General features: G+C 39.3%; 1 protein-coding gene across 6 annotated transcripts in view; it reads left to right on the top strand.

Moving 5' to 3' along the window:
• The window catches only part of pdxdc1 (pyridoxal-dependent decarboxylase domain containing 1), a 61,360-nt gene that overhangs the window by 22,775 nt on the left and 12,287 nt on the right, over positions 1-26,298 (top strand). For 4 of the 6 annotated variants that reach the window (XM_072560137.1, XM_072560136.1, XM_072560135.1 and 1 more), the window contains 12 exons: positions 136-214; positions 2,195-2,279; positions 3,560-3,608; positions 3,937-4,038; positions 4,887-5,012; positions 8,727-8,777; positions 13,520-13,600; positions 19,633-19,696; positions 21,609-21,700; positions 21,870-21,975; positions 23,195-23,366; positions 25,123-25,241. In XM_072560137.1, coding sequence (XP_072416238.1) covers positions 136-214; positions 2,195-2,279; positions 3,560-3,608; positions 3,937-4,038; positions 4,887-5,012; positions 8,727-8,777; positions 13,520-13,600; positions 19,633-19,696; positions 21,609-21,700; positions 21,870-21,975; positions 23,195-23,366; positions 25,123-25,241 — 1,126 coding nt within the window. The remainder of the gene's footprint in view (positions 1-135; positions 215-2,194; positions 2,280-3,559; positions 3,609-3,936; positions 4,039-4,886; positions 5,013-8,726; positions 8,778-13,519; positions 13,601-19,632; positions 19,697-21,608; positions 21,701-21,869; positions 21,976-23,194; positions 23,367-25,122; positions 25,242-26,298) is intronic. The other 2 variants (XM_072560140.1, XM_072560138.1) reach the window with 1 other exon arrangement.

Genomic DNA, 26,298 nt, shown 5'->3' with positions numbered 1-26,298 from the left:
GTGTGGACTTGATGGTCCGAATGGCCTGCTTCCATACTGTAGGTATTCAATGATTCTACAAACTATATTCGACGTTCTTTTCGTTTCTCAACTGGAGTTTTCCCTGTTTTGATTTGTATTTTACTGCTTTGACAGGATGTTGCCCTGCTCGAAAGGCTTATTAAAGATGATATCGAATGTGGAAAACTTCCTGTGTTACTTGTAGCAAATGCAGGTATGTGTAGTGAAGTTGTATGTGTTTGCACTTGAAAGTTTCAATACTCACAGTTTCATGTATCCATGTAAATAATCATTACTTAAAGGGCACCAGTCAGATTGAACAATCTTTAAAGAAGAACATCTGCCATAGTGATGGTGACAACTGATCTCATAAACCACACCACCTCTTCCCCTCCCCAACCCCGCCCAATCCCTGAATTTCCTTTCTCAGTTACTAACCATTCCTTTAATTCTCTTTTCTCAAATTCATGGAGTTCCTGGATTTCTTTGTCACGAATTTTGAGACCATTCGTTAGTTGTCTGGTTGCTGTGCCCACCACTACTCTCCCTCCATCCCCACCCAACCTAGCTGAGATTCTGCAACTTTCCATGTAATTTCTCTCACTGCCCTTTATCTGTTGGAACTCCTCTTCAACCAGATATGATCCCACAAGTGTGGAGCTTTCGCTACTACATTCATGGTGGCATCCGGTTCCACTTCCATCCTACCTTTCTTGACCTCTCCACTACCTCTATAGCAACTTACTTGTCCAACATCCTATCTTAACTGAAACTCAATTCCCTCCCATTAAATATTGGAAAAAAATCGAAGCCTTCGTTATCTTTCCCGCTGTTAATCCAATGTTTTCCATTAATTCAGGCATCTGACCCACCAACTGTTCTACATTAAACTACAATGTTTGCAACGTTGATGACTTATTTGATCGCATATTGTCTCTATTGCAAAGACTACTTATTTCTTCTGTAACATCACCTGCTCTATCCCTACTTAATGCCATCTACTGCTGAAACCTTTACCCTTTCCTTTGTCACTTCCAAGAATTCAGAATTCCTCCCACCCTTCATGTTCCACCGATATCGGTTCATCAAAGATTCTACTTCCTGCGTCAAAAGTTGTTCATCCATCACTCTTATCCTTACTGTCTACATTGGCTCCCAGTCTCTCTTAAATGACCCAAGTTAAAATTTTCTTCTTTTGTTCAAGTCCCTTACTGGTATTACCTTTCCCTACTTCCTGCAGCCCCCTTTAAACATTTAATCCCTGTAACTTGGATGTCTTGTGCAACTGGGTAAAAACTTGGATGCTGCCTGACCTGCTGTGCTTTTCCAGCACCACACTAATCTGTCTTGTGCAACCGCTGTACCTTCACCCCATTATTGGCAGCAATGCCTCTGGCTACCAATGTCCTATATTTTAAAATAGCCTCCTGCAAACTCCACCCCTCTCTTCTTCCTGCCTCCCACTTCAAAGCCAAGCTTACAAGACCATAAAACATATGTACAATAACTCTTCTGTCTGATATTTGATCTCTCGATATTTGCTCTCTCAATATTTGCTTTTTTAACCCAGCTTCCTTTTTGTCTGACTAATTTCCCTGTGGTGTATTGAGGTGGTTTTCAATGCTATAAGTGCAAACCGTTGTTGACCACTGACACATGTTGATCCCTAATTGCCTTTGAGAAGGTGGTGTAATGGAGGAGTAAGCTACTTGACCCCTCCAGCCTGCTTTGCCCTTTTAATAAGATCGTGGCTGATCTGATCGTGTATGTCCAATCTGTTTGCTTGCCTACACCCTTTAATCTTAGGCTCCCTTGTTAGTCAAAAATCTATTCATCTCTAGTTTTAAAGTACTCAATGACCCTGCTTCCAGCTTGTTGAACTGCTGCAGTCCATGGCGTACATGCGCAGTGCTATTTGAAAGGTGGTTCCTACCCGTCTCAGGAATTTTCGAAACAACCTCTGCAATTTTGATGTCAAGAGTTGCCAATTGAAGAATCCCTTGTTTAAGAGCAGTCTTCACCAACATATGAGCATGCTTGAACAAGAAGGCTTTGTAAGATATTAAAGTCACCGTTCTCCCCTGAGATTCATGCTATGCAAACTGCTAATGGGATGGCCAGAGTGATGTTTGGCCTGAGTTATTCAAAATAAATCTCCCGGACGTAAAACCTTTTTTTAAAACCTTTATTTTAGGCACACCAGGCGCAGGACATACAGATAAACTTGCCCGGTTAAAGGAACTGTGCAATCAGTACAAGATGTGGTTACATGTTGAAGGGTAAGAATGAACGCTTTGATCAAGTTAATTGCTACATTTGGTGATTGAATACAACTCTTTTGCTTCAAACTGTTCTTGTCCTATGAAAGTGCTACACCATGTCATTTCATTTATGTAGCAAGTTCCTTAATGGTTTAAAACAATTGGACCAGAGAAGTTGTTTGGTAATAGATGTTCCCAACTAAAATGAAAACTACATGCTATGATGAATTTTAATATTGTTCCCCAACACATTGATTCACTACTTGTCCATTTTTTCCTAAATGTGTGCACTCAAAAGTGAGCAAAATATAGCAGTGGGAGTGTCACGTTAGGATTTTGTTTATGCCCAGAAACTGGATCACAGGATCTAAAGGCATTGGACAAATGTCCCATGTGATTTGATTCGATTTATTATTGTCGTATGTATTTTGTTACACAATACAAAGTGTTGTATAGTGTCACCATTCTCCAGCGCCATCCTAAAATACAGAAGAATAAACCAAAGCATAGAATATAAAGGCAGAGGGATAAGTAAATAAAGAAAAAGTGTTCAACTTTACAATCCTCCTTGTTAAGTGCTCCACCGTGAGCCTGGTTGTCAGGTGAGAGTCCTTTCACCTTGCTGCTGTCGCTGGAACAAAAGTCACCACTCTTTGGCCTCGCTCCTCTGGAATTCTCACTGGACCTCACTAATGCAGATGCCGACTAGTACCACATTGGCCCAAACTCAACTCCGCCACACCATGAGTTCACTTCAGGCCACCTCACCAATGCAGCCTGTGCTGATGCCGCAGGGTATTGTTATGGGCCAAAACTCTCCTCCGCTGCCGCCTCCATGAATCCACGAAACTTGGAGGTTGATTCCAGAATCTCTGTTGATCTCTGATGACCTGGAGTTATATCACTACAACATTTCTGAGTTAGGCAGAGAAGCAGACTACTCTGCACATAAGCAGAAGAATTTTGTATTCGAATAAGTGCAAAATACTGCAGATGCTCAAAATCAGAAACAAATATACAATGGTGTAGAAACTCAGCAGGTCTGGCATCCATGAGGAGAGAAAAACAGTTAACATTACGTGTCCAAAATGACCTTTCCTCTGAGCAGTTCTGAAAGAAGTTATACTGGACTTGAAATGTTAACTTTGTTTTTCTCTCCGTAGATGCTGCCAGACATGCTGAGCTCCTCCAGGGTTCTTGTGGTTTTGTATTCCATTAAGTGTCCTTTTCTAAAATACAAGATATTTTTACTGATGTCCTGGTGTATTGCTAAAATTAGATTTATTTTTCTGTTACAGTGTTAATTTGGCCACGTTGACACTTGGTTATGTTTCCTCATCTGTCCTGGTTAGTACTTTTTTTGGTTTTCATGAAGTACTTTGACCAATTGTATTTTTATGGTTTCTATGATCCCTGAATGCACATGAAATTTCATTTACTTTAAATTGAATGAGATTAGCATGCCTTATGGTGCTGGTTCTAAGACTTTTGGGCTATGGTTAATAACTTAATTCAGAAATCATGAGAAAAGAAACCTTATTTTTAAACTTGTGAATAGGTCTTCAATTTTTGACTTTACCTTTATATGACTGTCATTACAATTTAATAACTAAGGCCATTGAAGACTATAATAGGGTGTGTATGACACAGATGTTTAACTCTCTCATGTTTATAGGCTGCAACAAAATGTGACAGCATGACCTTAACCTTAGGACCCTGGTTAGGTCTCCCAGCTGTTCCTGCAGTGACACTATACAGACATGAGGATCCTTCACTGGTAAGTGATGTATTGCTTCATAACAAATACGCAAAGGAATTAAAAATTTATGTACTTGTGTATGTTTTAATTCCATATTTGTTAACCTTAAAGGATTGGCCTGAATTAATTTGCAATATTTAAGTGCAAATTCTGGTCTCCTTCCTATCGGAAAGATGTTGTGAAACTTGAAAGGGTTCAGAAAAGATTTACAAGGATGTTGCCAGAGTTGGAGGATTTGAGCTACAGGGAGAGGCTGAATAGGTTGGGGCTGTTTCCCTGGAGCATCGGAGGCTGAGGGGTAACCTTATAGAGGTTTACAAAATTATGAGGGGCATGGATAGGATAAGTAGACAAAGTCTATTCCCTGGGGTGGCGGAGTCCAGAACTAGAGGGCGTAGGTTTTAGGGTGAGGGGGGAAAATATATGAAAGAGACCGAATGGGCAACTTTTTCACGCAGAAGGTGGTGTGTGTGTGGAGTGAGCTACCAGAGGAAGTGATGGAGGCTGGTACAATTGCAACATTTAAAAGGCATCTCGATGGGTATATGAATAGGAAGGGTTTAGAGGGATATGGGCTGGGTGCTGGCAGGTGGGACTAGATTGGGTTGGGATCTGGTGGGCATGGATGGGTTGGACCGAAGGGTTTGTTTCCATGCTCTACATCTCTATACTCTATAAGTATAAATAACAGTCATCTTTGCATAAAATATTTGATTCAAATAATCAAATCATTATGAATCTATGTATACAAAGGATATATCTGTACTCCAAACCTAAAAGCAAGATGTTTAAATTCTGTGTGTGTGTGTTTAAAAAGATTTTTATTGAGCTCCAGAACCTGTGGTATACTCAAATAATTATTTTAGTCTCTAGCTGCGGGCCTCACTACAAGTCAGCCCGTCGAGAAACTTCGAGCTCTGCCCCTCTGGCTCTCTCTGCAATATCTGGGACATGACGGGATAGTGAACAGAATTAAGTATGCTTCTCAATTGGTGAGTATCTGTTTATTGTTCTATCTTTTAACTTGGTAATTATTCATTTTTTTCCAATAATGGTTAATGTGTTCAGGTTTATTGTTATGAGTACTGATCAAGTTTATCGCGTCAGCTAATTCCATCCATAGAACTTTGCCTTATGGGCAGCATACTGAGAGTCCATAGGCTATTTAACTTGATTTGTGTTTCCAGTCAGTTAGCCAGGTTGATGTCTATAGTAGTTGTGTGAAAAATCTTCAAAATCTCCATTAACCTCAATGAAAGTTTAGGTGTGGCAGCATTTACCAGAATGAAAATAATGCCAATGTCCAAATAAGCCTTGAAGCAGGAAAAAAGAGAATGAATTTGGGAAAAATATTTTGTATTCTATAGATTTGAATGAGTCAAAGTGCTCTCAGTCCCAGAGTTGGTTGGGAATTTTTATGTCATGCACTTGTCTGGCAGAGGAAGTTGATGTTATTTTCCGTGAGATCATAAATGACCTAGGCAAGAAAAGTTGCACATTCCCCACAACCTGTTTTGATTTCCACAAGCAAAAATTTGATGATTTTGTCCACTTACCTGAAAGGTTTTCCAAAAATTTATCATCCTTGTTTTTTTTTTATCCCTCCTAAAATCTGCTTTCATTTTCCTTTCACAAACTAAAACTTGTTTGTGGTGAGCAATTTTTTTGTGTTCTCCATAATTGCTACAACAGCAGCATACAATTACACAGGGTGTTTGATATCAACTAAAATTTCAGGGGGATCACTACATGAGCCAAAGACTCTGGTATCTGAACTGGTGACCAAAAGTTGAAAGAGATAGGATTCCAGTAGACGAGAGATGTGGAGAACTAGAGGCTGCATGAGATAGAGAAGAATAGTAGGGAGAATATGCCGCTAACACTGTTGCAGAGGATATCATTTTGGATTTTTGTGAAAGCTATTTCAGATACCAGTGGGGTGAAATGAAAATGAGTGCATCAAAAAGTGTGTGGGGAAACTGAAGGGCTGGATAAGGTGACAAGAGTTAGGGATCCTCTGCCATTTTCGCCACCTACATACAGGCCCCACCACAAGAAATATATTTCCTTCCCCTCCCCTATCCGCATTCTGTAAAGATCATTCCCTCCATGAATCTCTGGTCAGGTCTACACGCCCCACCAACCCACCATCCCCTCATGGCACCTTCCCCTGCCACTGCAGGAATTGCAAAACCTGCACCCACACCTCCCCCCTCACCTCCATCCAAGACCCCAAAGGAGCCTTCTACATCCATCAGAATTTTACCTGCACTTCCACGCATCATTTACTGTATCTGTTGCTCTGTATGTAGTCTCCTCTACACTGGGGAGGCAGGACACCTACGTGCAGATCGCTTCAGAGAACATCTCTGGGATGCCCACGCCAACCAACCCTACCGCCCCGGGGCTGAACACTTCAAATTCTCCTCCCACTCCGCCAAGGACATGCAGGTCCTGGGCCGCCTCCATCGTCACACCCTCACCACCTGATGCCTGGAGGAAGAATGCCTCATCTTTTACCTTGGGATCCTCCAACCACATGACATCATTGTGGATTTCACTAGTTTCTTCAACTCCCTTTGCCCCACCTTATCCCAATTTCAATCTTTCAACTCAGCACTACCCTCATGAACTGTCCTACCTGTTCATCTTCCTTCCCACCTATCCACTCCACCCTCTACCGACCTGTCACCATTACCCCCACCTCCATCTACCTCTCGCACTCTCAGCTATCTTCCTCCCTGCCCCACCCCCTCCCATTTATCTCTCCACCCCCTCGGCTCACAAGCCTCATTCCTGATGAAGGCCTCTTGTCTGAAATGTCGACTCCCCTGCTCCTCAGATGTTACTAGACCTGCTGTGCTTTTCCAGCACCACACTCTCGACTCTGATTTCCAGCATCTGCTGTCCTCACTTTCTTCCCAGAGTTAGGGATGGGTTAGGGTTAGGGTTAGGATTTAAGTTTGTAGATGAAAATTTTAAACTTTTGGCACAAGGGGGAGCTAGTAGCTAAAACTGTGCCTGCAAGTGGATCATCAAATCAATGCAGTGCAGAAGTGTCCCTTTGGCACATTGAGTCTGTACCGCTCAAAATATACCAATCCCGACACTAGTTCCATGTTATTTACCTTGACAGCCCTCTCAGGTGGTGCATTTCAGACTCTGGGGAGAAACTTTCTCAAATCCCCTCTAAACTTCCTGCCTTTCACTTTAAAGCTATGCTCCCGTGGTTTTGACCCTTCCACAGAGGGAAACAGCTGCATTCACCCTGTCCAAGTCTCTCATAATCTTATACACCTCTATCAGAGCCCCCCCCCCGCCCCCCCACCAACCTTCTCAGCTCGAAAGAAAACAACCCAACTTTCTCCAGCCTCTCTTCATAGTGAGGCTGCTCCATCCCAGGCAACATACTGCTGAATTACCTTTGAAATTCCCTCGATTGCAATCACATCCTTCCGAAAGTGTGGCAACCAGAACTGACAAGGGCACTTGGGTTACATTGATACAGTAGATGTTAGTAGAGATAATGACTATCTTAAACAACCCCATCCTCTATTTTGAGACTCAGTTAAGACCCTGTGACAGGATACGGTGTACTTGTGGGCACAGCAAAGTCAGAATGGAATGTCCACAAATCCACCTTCTGGAGAGGGAGTCATTACAGGGACTCAGCTACTTAATACTTCACTGGAATCCTCTCACCTGCCTATGAGTTTAAGCTTATTTAATCTTTTCCCATCACACCTTTCCCTAGTTTGTTGCCACTCCCAAAACCTGTTCACAGTTTGAAAAGTGCTTCTGATGCACAATGTGTAACTCTTAAAATATGAGACTACAAGCCTGCAGGCTGCTGCATGTTCCGGTTTCTCTAGGCCAACCTGTTTTACAGGATTTTTGCTTCTATAGTGATTCTTGACAAACGTTGTAAAAGCATTGACGTGAATCAAGTATTGGAAACAATTTTATTACTGTTGGTTGCAATGCCATACTTCATTGAGCCTCAGTTAGCTCAGTTGGTAGGATTGCTGGATTACTAGGCAGAGCAATGTCAACAGCATGGGTTCAGTTCCTGGCTGAGGTTACCTTGAAGGACTCTCCTCCTCAACCTCTCCCCTCATGGTGACCCTAAGGTTAAACTGTGCCTAGTTGCCTTTGGAACAGCCCTATGGTCCGGTAGGACTATGGTGTTTTTTTTACCAGTCTTCATTCGAAACAATCTGCGCCAGTGTTTGCAGAGTATCCATCTGCATCAATGGTCTTCATTGTCTTGGCTCCTTTCATGGAGCTTCTGCATTTCATCTCAGCAATGCTCAGGCAATTTGTGTTATTTTTGTTTTGCTGTTGTGATGCTGGCTGCGGGACTCATGCTGTTTTTTGCCGAGGCTACAGTGGGACCCCCATTTCATGCATCTGTTTGGACTGTGAAGATTAAGCAGGATGGCCATGATTATATATATATTATGGTGTTCAAAGTAGGAAAACACAGCCTGTCCTACACAGTAGCGGCAGAGTTCTTGAATATTTTTAAGGCAGAGATAAATTTTTGTAAACTTTTCACTTGCTTTATCATGGATAAGTGAGAATGTGGCTTAATCAGAAGGGCCGTGATCTTATGAAATGGCTGAGCAGGCTTGAAGTGCTCAGTGCTGTCCTCCTGCTCGTTGTTTGTATTTTCGTATGTAACAATTGTTTCGTGTATTTTTCAGAGCCAAAGATTGCTGGAAAATTTAAGAAAACTAAGTTCTATCAGAACGTCGGTATGTATTTGGCTTGTATCGTTATGGCATTTGTAGGCTTAAGTAGAATAATGGTGATTACTAAAATCATTGTTTGCGTTCTAATGTTGCATTACTATTAGAACATTCCAAGATGGATTTTATTTTTCACAATTTTAGGTGATTTGGTTAATTGGGATTTGTTTCAATTGTTAAAGTTGAACATAGAACAGTACAGGATATGTCTATTGGCCACCTATGTCTGTGCTAACCATGATGCCATTCTAACCTAATCCCAACTGCCTGCATGGTCCATATCCCTTTATTCCCTGTCTGTCTAAATACCTCTTAAACTTTGCTAATATATCTGCTTCTTTACCACCTCCCGTAGCAGTACAAATCAGGCACCAGCCACTCTGCATAAAAAAACTTGCCTCTCACATCTCCTTTAAACTCTTCCCTCTCACCTCAGACCTTTCCTGCCTAATATTTTACATTTCAATCCTGGGAAAAAGACTCCCAACTATCCACCCTATCCCCAACTTATGAACTTTTATCAGGTCACCCCTCAGCCTGATGGTCTAGCAAAAGCAATCCAAGTTTGTCCAATTTCTCCTTATAACTAATACATTCCAATCCAAGCAACATCCTGGTAAACATCTTTTGTACCCTCTCCAAAGCCTCTATTTCTTTCCTATAGTGCAGTGACCAGAACTCTGCACTGTACCCTAAATGTGGCCTAATTAAATTTTTCATAGTCTTGCCACTTTTTATACTCAATGCCTTGACTGATGAAGGCAAGCATGCTGTGCACCTTCTTTACCACCTTATCCACTTGTATTGTTGCTTTCAGGGAGCTATGGACTTGCACACTAAGATCCCTTTGTATATCAGTACTCCTAAAGGTTACTTTATTTTGCATTTGACTTCCCAAAATGCATCACCTCACACTTGTCTGGGTTAAACACCATCTGCCATTTCTCTATAACCTTCCTCACTGTCCAGAGCTCCACCATTTGTTGTGTTGTCTGCAAATGTACTGAACAGATTACCTACACTTTTACCCACAACATATATATATATATGCATTCTGATCCTTTCAAGACACCACTGGTCAAATACCTTCAGTCAGAAAAACATTCCTGAACAGTCTTATGTAGCCACGCCAATTTTGCATCTAATTTATAAACTCACCATGGACCCCATGTGACTTAATCTTCTGGACCTGCCTATCATGAAGAGCGTTGTCAAATGTTTTAGTAAAGTTCATGTGGACAACTGCCCTACCCTCATCAATCATCTTGGTCACTTCCTCAAGAGAATCAAATTTGTGAGGAAAAGACTTTACTGCACGAAGCCATGCTGACTAGCCCTAATAAGTCCATTATTTTCCAAATGTGAGTATTTCCTGTCCCTAAGAATATTCTCTGATAGCCTTACATCAGTGATAGAAAAATTATCCACCCTGTAATTTCCTCGATTATCCCTGTTGCTCTTCTTAAATGGAGAAATGATACAGGCTATTTTCTAGTCTACTGGGATCCCACCTGTGACTAAAGAGGATACAAAGATTTCTGTCAAGGCCCTAACAATCTCGCCCCTTTGCCTCCCTCGGTATTCTGGGATAGATCCCGTCAGGCCCTGGGGACCTACCTATTTTAATAGTTTTCCATACAACCTCTGCCTGCATGTGTTAATTCCCTCCTTCACACATGAGCAGCCCTACCCTTTATCCTTGAGTAGACCTTTACTCTTCTGCCTTGGGAATCTCCTTATTCCTACTGGCCAAAGACATGGCCTCTTTTAGCCCTCATAATTCCTTGTTTATAAAATATATTTAGTTTTAAAATAATATGCTGGATTTTGTGTGGAAATAGTACTTTTGGTTTAAGAAAGCTACTCTCACATTTGTTTTTGTAAGTTGGAGTGTATTGTTCCAAATAGTAGTGTATACTCTGATGACCGGAGAGAGGGTGTTCTCTTTAAATATAGTCTTTTTCAGTTTTGTCTTTGCAATGCAATGTTTCCCAAGTCTAATTTCATTGATTGTAATTTGAAATGTTTATTAATATTAGTTACTTTAATGAAAATTAAATGAATAAGTGATTTTTTAAAAAACTCATTTGCTCAGTAATGCATTAATGAAAACTTTTTTTCAGTAGCTTTTTAGTGATCTGTTAATTCTGTTACAATGTAATCCTTCCTATCTGTGAACAATGTAGGCACTAACTCTGAAGGAAAGTTACTATATTACTGCAGTGTGTGCAAGGGTATTTATGGTCACGAGCACATCATTGCTGTATGTTTTAAATGTTTTGAAATCATAAAGTGCATAAGCAGCATACTTTCTTTGTTTTGCTGTTTTGAGATTTGTGGATGTGGTTCTAAGCTCCTGCCATAACTTTGGCTTTCTGCTATTTGGAAGCTGGAATATAATCTTCGTAGCCTATTTAAAACAAACTTTTTTAGACATTTCTTGTCAAATTTGAAAATGAATCTGACATATTATTTGCCAGCCTCTCTTTTTTTTAAGAACTTGAGGATTGTAACGCTGAACTTTTATTTCTTTCTTTCTTTAATTTTCTAATTCATGTCTAAGATTTTGTACTAAGGTAACTTGTACCTAGCTTTATAAGGACTGTAATGCTGACCTTTTAAATTTATTTCTTCATTTTTTAATTAATACTTTTAATTAATTTTGTACCAAGGTATCTTTGAACCTAAGATTATGCCAGAAATGATGACTTTGTACACTTTTGCTGTACTCATGTATTGAGTACATGACAATAAACCTAATTCTAATTTTTTGTCTGCGTAAACTGTAATTATTCCCTTAAAATGATAAATGCACGTTTTTAATATCCAGTTTTAATTATTTGAAACAAGGTGAATAAACAACCCTATCTGATATCTCTGGATTCTTTTCTGCATATCAACTGCAACAACGTACTTTAAAATTGTAGAGCATCCTCAAAGAAATTACAAGCATCTTCTGATCACAATCAATTCTGAATCAATGAAGATATTGGGAAGAGTAACCAAAAGCTTTGATCAAAAGAGAAAGTGAAAAAGAGGGTTTTGTATAAAAAAAGAGATGGGGTGGCTGTTAATGAGTAGGGAATGCACAACAATCTGGAGTTGGGCGCACAGTGTTTAGAGGGTTTACAGGCTAGAGAAAGTTACTGAAGTGGGGAGAGGCAAGGCCTTAAGGAAATAGGGACATAGAGGTTATCACTTTACACTATGATTTGGAGGTGCTGGTGTTGGACTGGGGTGTGCAAAGTTTAAAAATCACACAACACCAAGTTATAGTCCAACAGGTTTATTTGGAAGCATTCGCTTTCGGAGCGCTGCTCCTTCATCAGGTGGTTGTGGAGTATAAGGTATAAGACAGAATTTATAGCAAAAGTTTACGGTGTGATGTCACTGAAATTATATATTGAAAAAGACCTGGATTGCTTGTTAAGCGCCTCATATTTTAGAATGATCATGTTGGTTTCAGTTCTTTCATATGTAAATCACAGAACTTTCTTAAAGTTACATTCTTAAGTGAACTTTAACAATAGGTGCCATGTTGGCCCAGATAATGCATTGAAGGTGTGAGGAGTCCTGTGTGAGGGCTGTCTGTGCCCCAACCACCTGACGAAGGAGCAGCGCTCTGAAAGCTAATGCTTCCAAATGAACCTGTTGGACTATAACTTGTTGCTGTGAGAGTTTTAACTTAGCACTTTACACTGGGGATGTAGGTCAGCAAAAACCATGTTGGTGAGTGCATGCTGCTGAGGAGATGAGAAGCAGCAGATTAGTTGAGTTGAAGTTTATGGATGAAAGGCTGACAATAAGTGTATTTAAATAGTCAGGTCTTAAGATACCAAAGGCATGGATAATGGCTATCTGCAGCTATTGAGTGAACAAGTGATAGACAAAGGTAATCTTCTAGATGTGGAAGTAGGAAACATTTGTGTGAGAGTTGACCTGCTATCAGAGGTTAAATAAGAGGCTAAAGTTGCAAGTTTAAGACAGTGACTGGAAGAGTAGTGGAATTAAACCAAGAACATGAAATTTGTAGGAGGGGCTGGAAATAGGTTCATGTGCTGGAAACCACTATTACATCTACAAATGTTGGCTTTCACTGTTCAGTTCAATTTCCAAATGTTTTGCCTTAACCATCAGAATAGGATCTCATCATTATTTACAGATATCTTCTTGGACCACTGAAGGGGCAGCACAGTGGCTCCGTGGTTAGCACTGCTGCCTCAGTGCCAGGAGCCTTCGTTTGATTCCACCCTCAGACACATTGCCTATAGTGTCCAAGGATGTGCAGGCTAGGTGCATGAGCCGTGTGAAATGCAGGGTTTCAGGGGGTGGGTCAGGGTGGGATGCTCTTCAGAGGGTTGGTGTGGACATGATGGACCAAATGGCCTGTTTCCACACTGTAGGGGTTTTATGATTCTAAGTGATCAGTGAAATTTAATTTTTTTTTTGTAGAACAAGAGATTCAGGATGTGGGGAGGAAGTAACAGGATACCCCTCGATATGCTGTCACAGAGCAGCATGATCAGAGACTGGGGCTAATTTGGCCAGATATTGCACCAGGCAATGGAGTCTGGTTTAAGGAAAATAATATCTTTTACTTTGAGAAAGATGATATAGTTGGCTTTGGTGAAAACGCATCCACATTTTTCAAAATTTGTTTTAATTATTTGGCAGTTGATGAGCAATTTTTAAAAATGATCTTTAATTATGAACTTTGTAATAAGACTGATCTTACTGAATCCTTTCAGGAGGTAATCACCAAACCCAAGGAGTTGACATTTACTGGGAAGTCTGTAGGGAATATCTTGGGGAATATTCTTTTGGCAATTGTAGGTGGGATAACGTGATGCTTGCTAATCTATTCATTGCTAACTTGCATCTGTTTCTTTTGAAACTTTAATTTATATTTTGCTTCAATCTGTGTGCAAGCTAAAGAAGTTACGTGATCCATTCAATGTCCAATTTTCTCACTTAAAGCTCTAATTCAGTATGCTTCCAACTATGAGCATGTTGCCAGTTTAATCTAGTTAAACAGCCTAATATTTAATTATTGTAACTAAATTAGTAGATAACAGAAGCAAAATCTGAAATAAAAACAAAACACTGAAGATACTCAGCAGGTCTGGTTTCATATGTGAGGAGAAGAAGCTAAGTTAAAAGTTGGGTAAAACATGACTGTGCTTCAGAATATTAGTATGAATATGGCAAGGGGCTGTTCGGTTGGAATCTGTTGCTATGTGTTAGTGAGAATGATGAGGCAAAGACAACCATCAGTTGATTGTCAGGACAATTGCAAATTGACAAAAAACAAAGAAGTCCCTAGCTCCACTTTGTAGATTAACAGCGTTGGAAAACAGGGCAGCCCAGTAGATTTATCACTGGCCGTTTGGTTCAAAACATACAAGATTGAACGGTCAAAGTATTCTTTGCGTGTGGGTTGAGTTTGGATGACTTAATATTAAATTGAGTGACTATTAGTCTAATTCAGAATTAGCTGGTAGTCTCACCAGAAGGCTATAGCAGGCACTATAGCAGTGGAAAAGAAATGTCACACTGGTGGTGTAGGATTGCATCACTGACGTTGGGGCTGAGGCATGTTTGGATACAGTGGATAGCATTTCATTCTGATATCAGATCTGGGAGTACTTGCCATTTTATTCCCAAAGACTAACATCCCTCGCCTTGATGAGTGTAAAAGCATTAGGAAATTTCAAAGTAATCTGGAGCTGATTTCATTCTTCTTTGTTATCATAGTTACATTATTTTTTTTTTCTTGTCATTTCTTGACCACCTATCTGTTAAGACTTAGTAAGACATTGCAGCCTGTATATCCATGTGGAATTTGGAAACCTGCTTAACCACTAAGGAAAAAATGTCTGAGGTTACTGTACCTACCATGTTGCCAGATACTTACAAGCTTAGTGTTTTACTCATTTTTATTAACATTTTACAAAAGAAATATCGTTGCAATACATTTAAGTGTCCCCACAGCCCTGTAGTTAACTTTGCTGCTGCTGCTGCTTTGTGATTTCTTTATTGGCTGATTGGGGTTCGGTAGCCCCACCTTTTGTTGTCCTTCCAGTATACAACTGCATTAAGTTTATATTGAAACTGTATAAGTGCTTTCTATACACACACAGAATTTGTTATAATCCCAGTACTTTATGTACAGTAATTTGCTAAACAGCTTTCTAACCAATGGTACGAAATAATATTTTTGTGAGGGTAGCTATATAAGTTTATATACTCAACCTGAGCTACAAACCTTGCAAAAAGCTAAATAAGTGTTTGATTTTGCAACTTCACACAGAATAATATTTTCTCAGTCTGTTAGAGAATTGTTTGGACTTTAAATGGACCATGTGCAAATATTCCCCAGTGGCTTTTCTTCAGCGAACGAACAACACATGCCTCTGAATGCTTATTTCATGTCCTGTATCAATCAAATCGATCTATGTATGATAGAATACTGCATGTGCATGATGTAATGTGCATGTGATAGGATCTTCATTTTATTTGCTCCAGTAGTAAAAGGAAATGAGTTTGATAAAGATGAAAAAATCTTTAGTCATTGCATGATGATGAAAGGCCTTTGACATGCCAAAAAACATTGTGTGTTGTATTAATCAATTTTCACTTGCTTACACATTTATCTGAATTGATAGTACAGGTGAAAAAAATTACGAATACAATTAAAATCTTTTAAGTGCAATTAACCCTTTGCCTTTTTGGGGAAAAAATTGTAAAGTTAAACACTCTTGAGAAATGCTATATAATCTTCTAATCAAAAATGGGAATTGGAATTTGTGCAGAAAATTCATTTTTCAATTGCTTTGTAGCTTTCAGTGATCTGTACTCTGCATTTTGAAAATGTGTGTAAGCTAAAATATAATCAGAGTTAATAAACGTTTGGTCTGATGGCAAACTGTTAGAACTGTCTGCCACTGGTGTGATCAAAAGTCTACAGTAATTCACCTAAGTGTGGATGGTGTTAAGAATCTGCAGGTCAGGTACGTCATTACCTTTTCAGTCAGGTATGTAACCACCTATTAAAGAGGATTTTTTTTTACAGAATTCTGACGTTTTCTAGCAATTCCATTTTATTTGCAGTTTCTATATTGGCTGCTGCTGAACATGTTTCTGTTCAATTGAATTCTTGAGCAAAACAGAATTATTTAAATATCAGCTCTATTATAATTGCCAAATTATGGAATAGCTCACTGTACCAAGATAATGATGACATGCTGCAAGATCTTAAACTATGATAGAGATGCCTCCAGAGTTTGTCATATTTTTGGTCGTTGCCATTCCTTTAAATCCAAACACCATGCACATGTAATTTAAAAATTAACTCCTATGAGGAGCCTGTCCCAGTACAATGCAGAATGGCAAGTTAGATCAATCACAAGCTAAAGAAAGGAGTGATTCAAATTTAACACTGACTCAATTTGTATATGACTGACAGCTACCTTTAAAATGTGTGCACTGTGGAATTAAAATTTCAAGGATACCTGATTATTCTCCAGAATATTGTGAGCTGTATTTGTACACACCTAGGATATTTGAAAGTCTGAGAAGTAAACAACAAATAGATGAATTAGACTCCACAGTGGCAAGAAATCCCAGAAGAAACACTCTGCTAAGGATTAGCTTAGATGTGGCAATTTGAGGAATTTAGTGAAAGAGTGTAAATGAGTAGCTGTAGCAACACCTTGTGACTGTGTAAGTTCTTGTGCATATTATGCAAACTCAATTTGTGTGATATTTTAAACTTAACTATGATATTTTAGCACTTTTAAATGTTCAAGTGAGATCTAATGGAAGCATAACAGTACAGTAAGCCAAAGTAATGGCTAGTGTGATAGCACTGAAGGGGGAACAAAGGAGATGCTTTTATAGATCGGCGGAGAAGTGTCACCATCTTAAGGAATCCCCTGTCCAACTTGCTGAAACAGTCATCGTTGAAATGCAGCAAGACCTGGATAATATCTAGATGTGGGCTGACAGGCGTGAGGTAACATTTGCACCTTACACAGTGACCATCTTCAATAAGAGGGAATCCTAATAAAAGAATCTAAAGTACTGTGGCTACAAGAGCAGATTAGAATCTAGGAATCCTGTGCTGTGTACTTCACCTCCTGACTCCCCAAGCCTGTCCACCTGGCAAGGCACAAGATGGGAGTGTGATGGAATACTCCCCACTTGCCTGGATGGGTGCAGCTCCAACAATACTCAAGAAGCTTGACACCATCCAGGACAAAGCAGCCCACTTGATTGGCACCACACCCACAAGTAATCACTCTCTCCATCAGTCACGTTCAGGAGTAGCGGTGTGCGTTATCTACAAGGTGCACTATAGAAATTCACTAGTCTCCTTGGACAGCACCTTCCAAACTCATGACTCCTACCACCTAGTAGGACAAGGACAGCAGTAACAAAGGGAACATCATGACCTATAGGTTTTCCATGAAGCCAGTCACCATCCTGACTTAAAGATATTTTGCCATTTCTCTACTGTAGCTGAGTCAAAATTCTGGAATTCACCTCCAGACAACAATTGAATTGGCCTACAAATGATTAACTGCAGTAATCCAGAAAGATAGATCACTGCCATCTTGTTGAGGGCAACTGGGGTGGATAATTGATACCCGCATTGAATGAATGATATTCTTTGAGATCTAAGAATGGAATCAACAGTGGGCTCACTATTGTGGAGAACACACACTGCCCCTGCAAGTCTGGTCAGGCAAGGAGGGGATCATCATCTGCCCGGGATACTGGCTCACCTGTTATTACTGAGATGTTGGCACTCCATTGACTCGGTCTATACCTCCCACTGCTTCGGGAAATTAACAAACATAATTATAGACCCCCTCCCACCCCAGTTCTATTCTCTTCCATCGGGTAGAAGATACAAAAGTTTCAAAGCACGTGACAACAGATTTAGGGACAACTTCTTCCCACTATTATCAGACATCTGAACAATCCTCTCCTAAAATAGAATTGATTTTCTCTGCACCTTCTCTGTAGCTGCAACCCTATATTCTGCATTCTGAAGAATGTATGTAGGGTATGTTTTGTTTGGTTAGCATGCAAAACAATACTTTTCACTGTATCTCAGTAAATGTGACAATATTAAATCAAATCAAGAATCAGGCATCTAACTTAGCGCCAACACCTTGCAGGTCTGGAACTGACCAGGAAGTTCCTGTCATCCTCTGCCAGTAAGCCATTTGATCCTTTTATTGTCTACCTGGCACTCAGGTTACCTGAGAAACTCTTATCCTGCCTGTAAATGGCCTAGTGCTGGGAAACGAACATCCTGTCAAGTGGGATGAATTTTTGGGTACACTTGATAATCGCACCCAAATTGCAAGTAGGTAATTTGGAGGATCAGCCATGAAGAGAGGGAATGAAGGATGGGTTGAAATTCTGGATTTTGGGGCACTTTTGAAACGTCACGGTCAAAGAAGAGTTTCCACAGTATTGGGTAAAGGAATTGAATATGAAAACAAGCAGAGAATGACTTAAAATGTTTATCAGGAAGGGAAGAGTATAAAGATGGAGAATATTGCAGTAATGGGGCTTTGAAAAGCCCTGAAAGCAATTAAGCTGAGAGTTTTCACTGTATTGCACTGGGGGAAAGCAAGCCAGTGCAGATTTTTGAGGATGGGTGTGAAAAGCAAAGTTGACAATTAGTGCAGGCCAAGACTAATACAACTTAGATTCAGCAAGTCCCGAGAGTTTCTGTAGAATAATAGACTGAAAATGAAGCATAGTCCTGAAGTAACACTCGTTTAGTGAGGAGGTGAAGTTGTGAGGCAGTTTTGTGGAGCTGGAAATAAGTGATTGTGGTGATATGTAGAATGTGCGTTTGAAGCTCCTTCTTTGATCATTTTGGTCACAGGGACTTTGCGCTGTGATTTATCCTGATTAACGAGAGAGGGAAATAAAGTTAGTTCTAAGATGTCAAAGGTGAAATGGATGCAAGAGATGAAAATGATAAATTTGATATTTAATACTGTGAAACTAACTCTCTTTTCAAAACAAAACTTAATTTAAAAAAATCTTGTGTGCTGCCTCTCCTTTTGGTTTCATCTTTTTTTCTTAGACTTTTGACTTAATTTTTGCTTATTTTAAAAACATTTTCTTGCCAATTTTCTCTTCCTTTCCTTCCTTCAATAAAAGTGCTTGCTCAGTGAGTAAACATTTTCAATTATACTTACTACCTGACTGACATCCAGTATCTGGTTATGATTACAAGGTTAGCTCTATTGTATGTTCTGCTTAGAGTGGTAAACATTAAAGACATTTATATTAGGGCTTTGCACATGTATGTTATGTTTCCATAAGACTGCATTATATTTTGTTCGTTAGGGAATATATTTGGGTAAAGCATCTTTATCTAGATTCCGATTTGTCATTTTCTGCTGCTTTCAATCTTTTAATTTTTCACTGGGAATGTTATTGCCAAAAATGGAAAATGTCAAAGGCTTTTTATAACTGGTTTGAATGTTAAATGATTTCTCTGTTTGAAATGGGCATTAACAATAAGATACAGAGAACAATCTCGTAGAATGAAATTGGTTTATGGGCTCTTCCATCTTTTGATTTGAGGTCTAAGACTGAATCTAGTATGTTTAGCAGAAGAACTTTCCTACAATCAGCAACATGCTAGAAAATAAAAATTCTGCTTTAATCAGTGGTCAGATTAAATGTCATTTGAAGCATGTTGGGAGTGTGGCTCGTTGCTGCAGTTTTGTTTGAATTCAATACTTGAGCCCATAAATTAAATAATTTTTTTTAAAAGTCCTTCATTAAAAAGAAGACCCCTAATATCTGTTTTTATTATTATTATAAGGTTGAAGATGAATTTAATTCTCCAGTGGTAGTGTTCAGATTCATCCAAGACCACCAAAAATCAGGTAAAAAAGCCTAATTCATTTAAACTTATTTATTATTGAGTTGTAGAGATTTACAGCACAAGAAAAAAGCTCTCTGGCCCATTGATTCTGCATTAGGTATCAAACACCCATCAACTCTAATCCCATTTACCTGCATTTGGCCTGTAACCTTTTATGTACTGGCATTTCACATGTTCACCTAAATACAGTACTACTAAAATGTAGGGTTCCTGTCTCTACCATCCTTTCAGGCAGTGAATTCCAGATACCTCCATCCTCTGAGTGAAAAGCATCTTCCTCAAGTCTGCTCTCAACCCCTGATCCCTAACGTACATCTGTGTCCCTTGGTTGTTGACTGCTCTACCCTAATAATTTTGTATATCTCAAACAAGTTCTCCTTCGAATATTTTCTGCTCTGAGGAAAACAAACCCAGCTTATCGAGTCTCTCTTCAGAGCTGCAACACTCCAGCCTTGGTCACACTCTTCTGCTCCCTTTCTAGTGCACCAAAACTGCACACAGTATTCCAGCTATGATCTAATTAATGTTTTAAAACATTCCACCATAACTACCTTACTCTTGTGTTCAGTTCCTTGACTAATAAAGGCAACTATTCTATATGCTTTCTTAACCAATTTATCCACTTGTCCTGCTACCTTCAAGGATCTATGGACATGCATACCAAGGCCCCTCTGTACTTCCTGGGCTGAGCAGTTATCTTGTACTCTTTTTTGCCTTGTTAGCTCTCCTAAAATATACAAGCTCAAACTTCTCAGATTTAAATAAATTTGCCATTGTTCAGCCCATCTGACCAGCTGGTTGATATTGCCCTGTAATTTAAGGCTTTCCTCCATCACCAATTTTAGGATCATCTGCAGGCTAACTGATCTAGATCATTAATGTACACTGCTAACAGCAAGGGACCCAATATCACACCCTGTCCAGTCCCAAAAGCACTCTTTAACCATCACCCTCTGTCTGCTGTCATTAAGCTTATTCTTAATCGAATTTGCCAAATTACTCTGAATCCCAACCCATAGGGACTTATTTTTTGACTAAGCCTTCCATGTAAGACCTTGTAAAAAGCCCAAATGAAGTCCATACAGATTATATTAACTATGCTACCCTCAACTCTCACTCACCTTCTTGAAAAATTTGAATCAAATTTCTTTAGTGGTCTTCCCATAACAAAGCTGTGCTAATGATCCTTAATTAATCCTTGCCATTCCAAGGATTACATTTATTTTGTCCATTCAATTTTTTTACAGTACATTCCCTACCACTGATATTAGACTAACTTGTAATCTCCTGGTTTATCTCTACCCCTTGTTGGCTAAGTTTATATCATTATTCATTCTCCAGTTCTCTAACACCTCTCCTTTTGCCAGAGAGGATTTAACTTTTTTTTTAGATTACTTACAGTGTGGAAACAGGCCCTTCGGCCCAACAAGTCCACACCGACCCGCCGAAGCGCAACCCACCCATACCCCTACATCTACCCCTTACCTAACACTACGGGCAATTTAGCATGGCCAATTCACCTGACCTGCACATTTAACGTCAGAGTCCCAGCAATCTCCTCCCTGTATTCTATTCCATAAATTTGATTTCCCCAAATTCCACTGGCCACCATTCCAGATTTGATGATCATTTTTGGCTGGCTTTGGAAGGATGTTAGTTGGGTGACATTTGGCCCCTACTCCTTTAATCCATAGTGCCTACTGGAAATGATATACTTAGACATCGGATAATCACAGGTGATGTCCCTTCCTATTCTTTTTCCCTTGGCCAGATCTTTTGGGTACCAAAGAGTGAATGTCACCTGTAGAAGCAACATCTTCAGGCGAGGCGGAGGAAAAATTAACAAAAACAAAACAACACGTGCAGCATTTTTGTGGCTTGACCTGTTGTAATTTTTCTATGAACCTTTTCAGCTCTAGATGGAGCTCAGTACCAAACTGCTGCAGTTCAGGAATCCACAAAGGACAGCAATGAGAGAGAAATTGATGATGCCCTGAATCGCTGGGTAAGAATTTAATGGGGAGTTCATGTTTTGTTAGATTTGCAGATGCATTACCAAAAGTTAAATTGTGTCTGTATGAATAATCTAAAATATTGAGGTTCAAAATGAGTTAGTAGCCAGTGAATTATCTTGTAGTTGGTCATGAAATCTTATCCTGTGTTTCTGTCAACAGTTAGGAGAACAGCTAGGACAGTTGGTTCCAACCAGTGGGGTGGATGTTGTCGAATTGGAAGATGAGGGAGTGTGTATTCGGTTTAGTCCATTGATGACAGCAGCAGGTAAGTAAATAACAGAAATATTTATATTGTTTACGTTTTGCAATAAAGGATCTGTCTTCATTATGTAATTATTTATCCATTTTATTGTACTCTGGTTAGTGTAAGACTCTGGGCTGATGTTATATTTTTTCCCTGTGATAAATGGACCTGAAAGCTATCCCTTTGGAGAGGATTTTCGTTAGCATTAATTTGTTTGAACTCAGTAGAAAATGAAAGCAAGAGCACACCATTGTGTTTGGATAGTATCCAATCTCCTACCCTTCAGTTATTTGGGTCAATATTCTTTAGAGATTAGAAGAAATGAGAGATGACCTCATTGAACTGTACAAGATTCTGAAGGGGTTGGATAGTTTAGACTCTGCTCTTGCTGGTCAGAAAATCAAAATTTCGGGTGTGGCTCAGGATAAGGAGCAAATCATTTGGCACTGAGATAAGGTGCAACTTCATCACTCAAGACGTTGCAAGTCTTTAGAACACTCTGCCCCAGACACCTGTAAGGGTTCCATTATTCAATACCATTAAGACTGTGCTAGGCAGGGTTTGGTGTCTCAGGGAATTGAGGGACATGGGGACAGGTGGCAAAACAGAATTGAAGCCCAAGATATTTGACCATATTGAAAGGGTGTTGAACAGACCATATGATCTATTCCTGCACATATTTCTTGTGATATGGATTTCACTAGCTTCCTGCAATATACTGTGTATATAGGATGGGACCATACATGCTGTGCAAGAACTCTAACAACCCTAGTGCTGATCTTGTACATGGAAATTATCTGGTTTTGAGCGAGGAATGGCCACAAATCCCATGTGTATTTCTCTTCGACTTTTCTGCAACTCTGTATAACCAGGGCTAAAGTTATGTTGAACTTCCTGGTGGCATTTATCAATGAAACTTAATTCCTGCATCAAAGTGTCCCCTTCGGTCAGAAAATTTGTTTATCCGTATTGCTTGATATCTTTATCTTAAACGGTCTTTTTTTTATAGAAAAAGGTCGTTATAGAATGAAATGACAGACCAATATAGCTACCAAACTTAACACACTATAGCATTGCAAATTTGCTATTTTTGACTTGTGTAAAACAGACAATAATTTTCTAATAATGTACACCTCATTTCCAAGTTTTACTTTGAGGTCTCAGGTTTCTCTGTCATCCATGGCTGCTGGCTATCTTGGAGTAAGAGTTTCTAAAAGGGCATTTCACTTTATTTATTTAGTCCTGAACACCACGCCAGAACATGTGGACCAATTGGCTAAATGTCTGAAAACAAAGATTCCCATTCTAATTAGCACCTTACAGCTTCGTGAAGAATTTAAGCAGGAAGTTTACCGGACAGCTGGCCTGACATATATCGAAGATCTGAACTGGCCTGGATTAGGTGCTGTACGGTAGGTCTTTCAAAATATGTTTCTGGAAGAAGTGGGAAAGCATGCATAGTTTTGGCAAGAATAAATACAATAATCCCAAGTTATGGACTGAGAACAATTAAAAAATATATATATAATTTATACGATATTAATGACAGGAAGGATCCATTTGATTGAACTCCCAAATAGAGATTAAAGCAAAGTATTATGGATGGTGTAATTTTGAAATAAAAACAAAATTGCAGGAAATGCTAAGGTTTGGCAGCATATGTGGAGATAGACTCAGTAAAAGAGTCAAATATGACTGTTTGGAACTGAAGTTGGGTCTGAAATGTGCTGGGTTTTAAGATGTTGAAAGGGGCATGGGGCACTTGGGCTGGAGGAAGGGGAGGTGATAGTGTCACATCCAGAACCTCAAGCCAATGTTCTCTGGGATATGGTTCAAATCCCATCTTAACAGGTGGTGACTTTTAATAAGATTGATAAAGCAACCTGGTGGTGACCGTGTAACATTGTCAATTGTCATAAAAATTCAGCTGCTTGCTAATGTCCTCTGGGGAAGGAAATCTGCTGTTCTTGCCTGATCTGGCCTACGTAGTCAACCACATTTCTGTGGGTCATCTTAACAATTAGGGATAGGCAATAGATGCTAGCACAGCCAGTCATTTCCACACCCACTGAACCAAATCAAGAACAAAAGGAAAGATGTGGGGAAAGGTAGAGGGCAGAAGAAATTAATGTCTGAAACAACAGATGGAGGGAAAGGAACGGTAAAGTATAGAACTAGAATGAATGGTAGGATCAGGCCAGGGAGCACTAACATTTAAAAAGAAATCCATTAACTAAAATGAACAAAACTACAAACTTTCACTTTTTTCTAATAAGCATAATTTTTAAATAAAGAATTGAAACTTATGGCATTGAAGTATCCTCTTTCTATCCCTCGCTGCAATTGATTCCACACGTTTTGACACAACTAAATTGTCAGCAATTGTTCTTGGTTCTAAACTCTCTTACTGTAGATTCAAAGTAGTAAAATAAACATAGTGACCACAGTGCAAACTACAGCTACAGTGCTACTTAGGTAACTGCTTTTTAGCTTATAATCAATTTGAAGTACAACATTGGCCTCAACATTCACATGTTCTTTCCAATAATTAATTAATTCAAATAACAGGAGAAGCTTTTATTTCTACATGAATAAATAAATATCAAACATTCCTCTTCCTCTGGTTAACTTTAAAAAGCTTTTTTGGGCATTATTGCATTTATAGTATCTACAGTTTGTGCTCTGTGTATTAATAATAAACTCTCAAAAGATAACCCTCACCCATTTTTATGTTTATTATCTACCAGCTTACTGTTCATAGTTATCCCTTCCAATTGAAAATCTCTTTAATCATGAAGACATGTCCTCTTCACTTTAAGAGCATGATCTTCAGGTCTGCTCTACATTGTTTAGTTTAGCCTGGGTGGATGACTCCTAAATGGCTTGACACTGATGAAGAATTGTAGCTCCATTATTGAATAGAACCATTAGGAATGCACAAGGCTCTTCCTCGATAGTGGCTTCATGATAGGTGGCTGGGTGAGAAATATAATATGCCAATTAATCATTTGTTTGAGTGATTGGGATGCAGAAGCAAATATTTTGTACCGTCCCTAACTTTCCTTCTGCTTCCAGCATAAAGATGGACTGATGGGTTTGACATCTGCTTTGTTGCTTCTCCACAGCTGGTTTGACGTTATAACACTGAACTCTCTACATTGTCTGCAGGTATGAAGCTAGCAGTGAAGAACCTGACCCAGAAAAGCAACTACTAGCAATGGAGAAAATCACTACCGGATTGCTAAAGAAATTGAAGGAACTTGACTCAGACCTGATATTCTCAACAGGTCAGAAAGTGATTCTTCCTCCAGGACATAATGTGTAAAACAAGTTAGCACGAATGTACCACACCACACTACACTGTGCAGTCAAGGCCATGGGTCTATCTGACTTTCTCCACCATTGGATTTCTATCCTCCGTCCTACTGCTGTACCGGAGAATGGGACTGGTGGAGTAGCTCTTTCAGGAGGTGGTACAGACATGATGGGTCAAATGGCCTCCTGTCGTGTAAACTCTATGAATATGAGAAAAATCATTTTCACACTGAGTAATTGCTGTCTGAAATGCATTGCCTGAGAATGTGGTGGAGATGGATTCAGTTGTGGCATTCAGAAGGTATTTAGATTAATATTTGAAAAAGAATAATGTGCAGAGAGAAGTTAGGAGATTGGCTTTAAATTAAACATTCATTGAGAGAGCCAGTACAGACAGACTAGGCAAAATAACCACTTCCTGCACATAATAATACTGAGATTTTGAGTAACTTTAGGCATGTGATGGATAGATTCTTGATCTCTGTGGAAGTTGAGGAATACAGCAAACAGACAGGAAAGTGAAGATGAGCCAGAAGATCAACCAAAGTTATATGAAATGTTTACTCCCACTCACATTTCTTAACTTCTTGTGTAAACCAGCAGCATAGAATTGAATCTAGTTTTGTATTTATTTGCAGTACTTTGATTTTGAGACTAAACATCACATTGACCAATAAGAGCAAAGCATTGTAACCCTTCCCTTGTAACATAATACCTATGTACGTACATCAGCATTCGCTTGTCCTGGTAGTGGTGTGATCATTTGACAGGAAACATTCTGTGATGCCAATAGAAATAAATGAAGAACAGATTTCACCTTTTAAAACTTTTAATCTGATAAGCAAACCAAAATCAAAAAAAAGTCAAACATCACTTAACAGATTCTTCAAATAAAAGGATAAATTTCACTTTAGATAGTAGTTAAAACCTGGATACTTTTGATGAGAATCAGTAGCACCTTCAGCATTCTCTGCACTCATGGTACCACATGCAGTTCTAAAGCGCTCTGACTCTTGTGTAAGATCTCTC

The sequence above is a fragment of the Chiloscyllium punctatum genome, chromosome 40 (genome assembly GCF_047496795.1).
Source record: "Chiloscyllium punctatum isolate Juve2018m chromosome 40, sChiPun1.3, whole genome shotgun sequence".
Classification (NCBI taxonomy): domain Eukaryota; kingdom Metazoa; phylum Chordata; class Chondrichthyes; order Orectolobiformes; family Hemiscylliidae; genus Chiloscyllium; species Chiloscyllium punctatum.
This window is presented reverse-complemented; position numbering and strand designations above follow the sequence as displayed.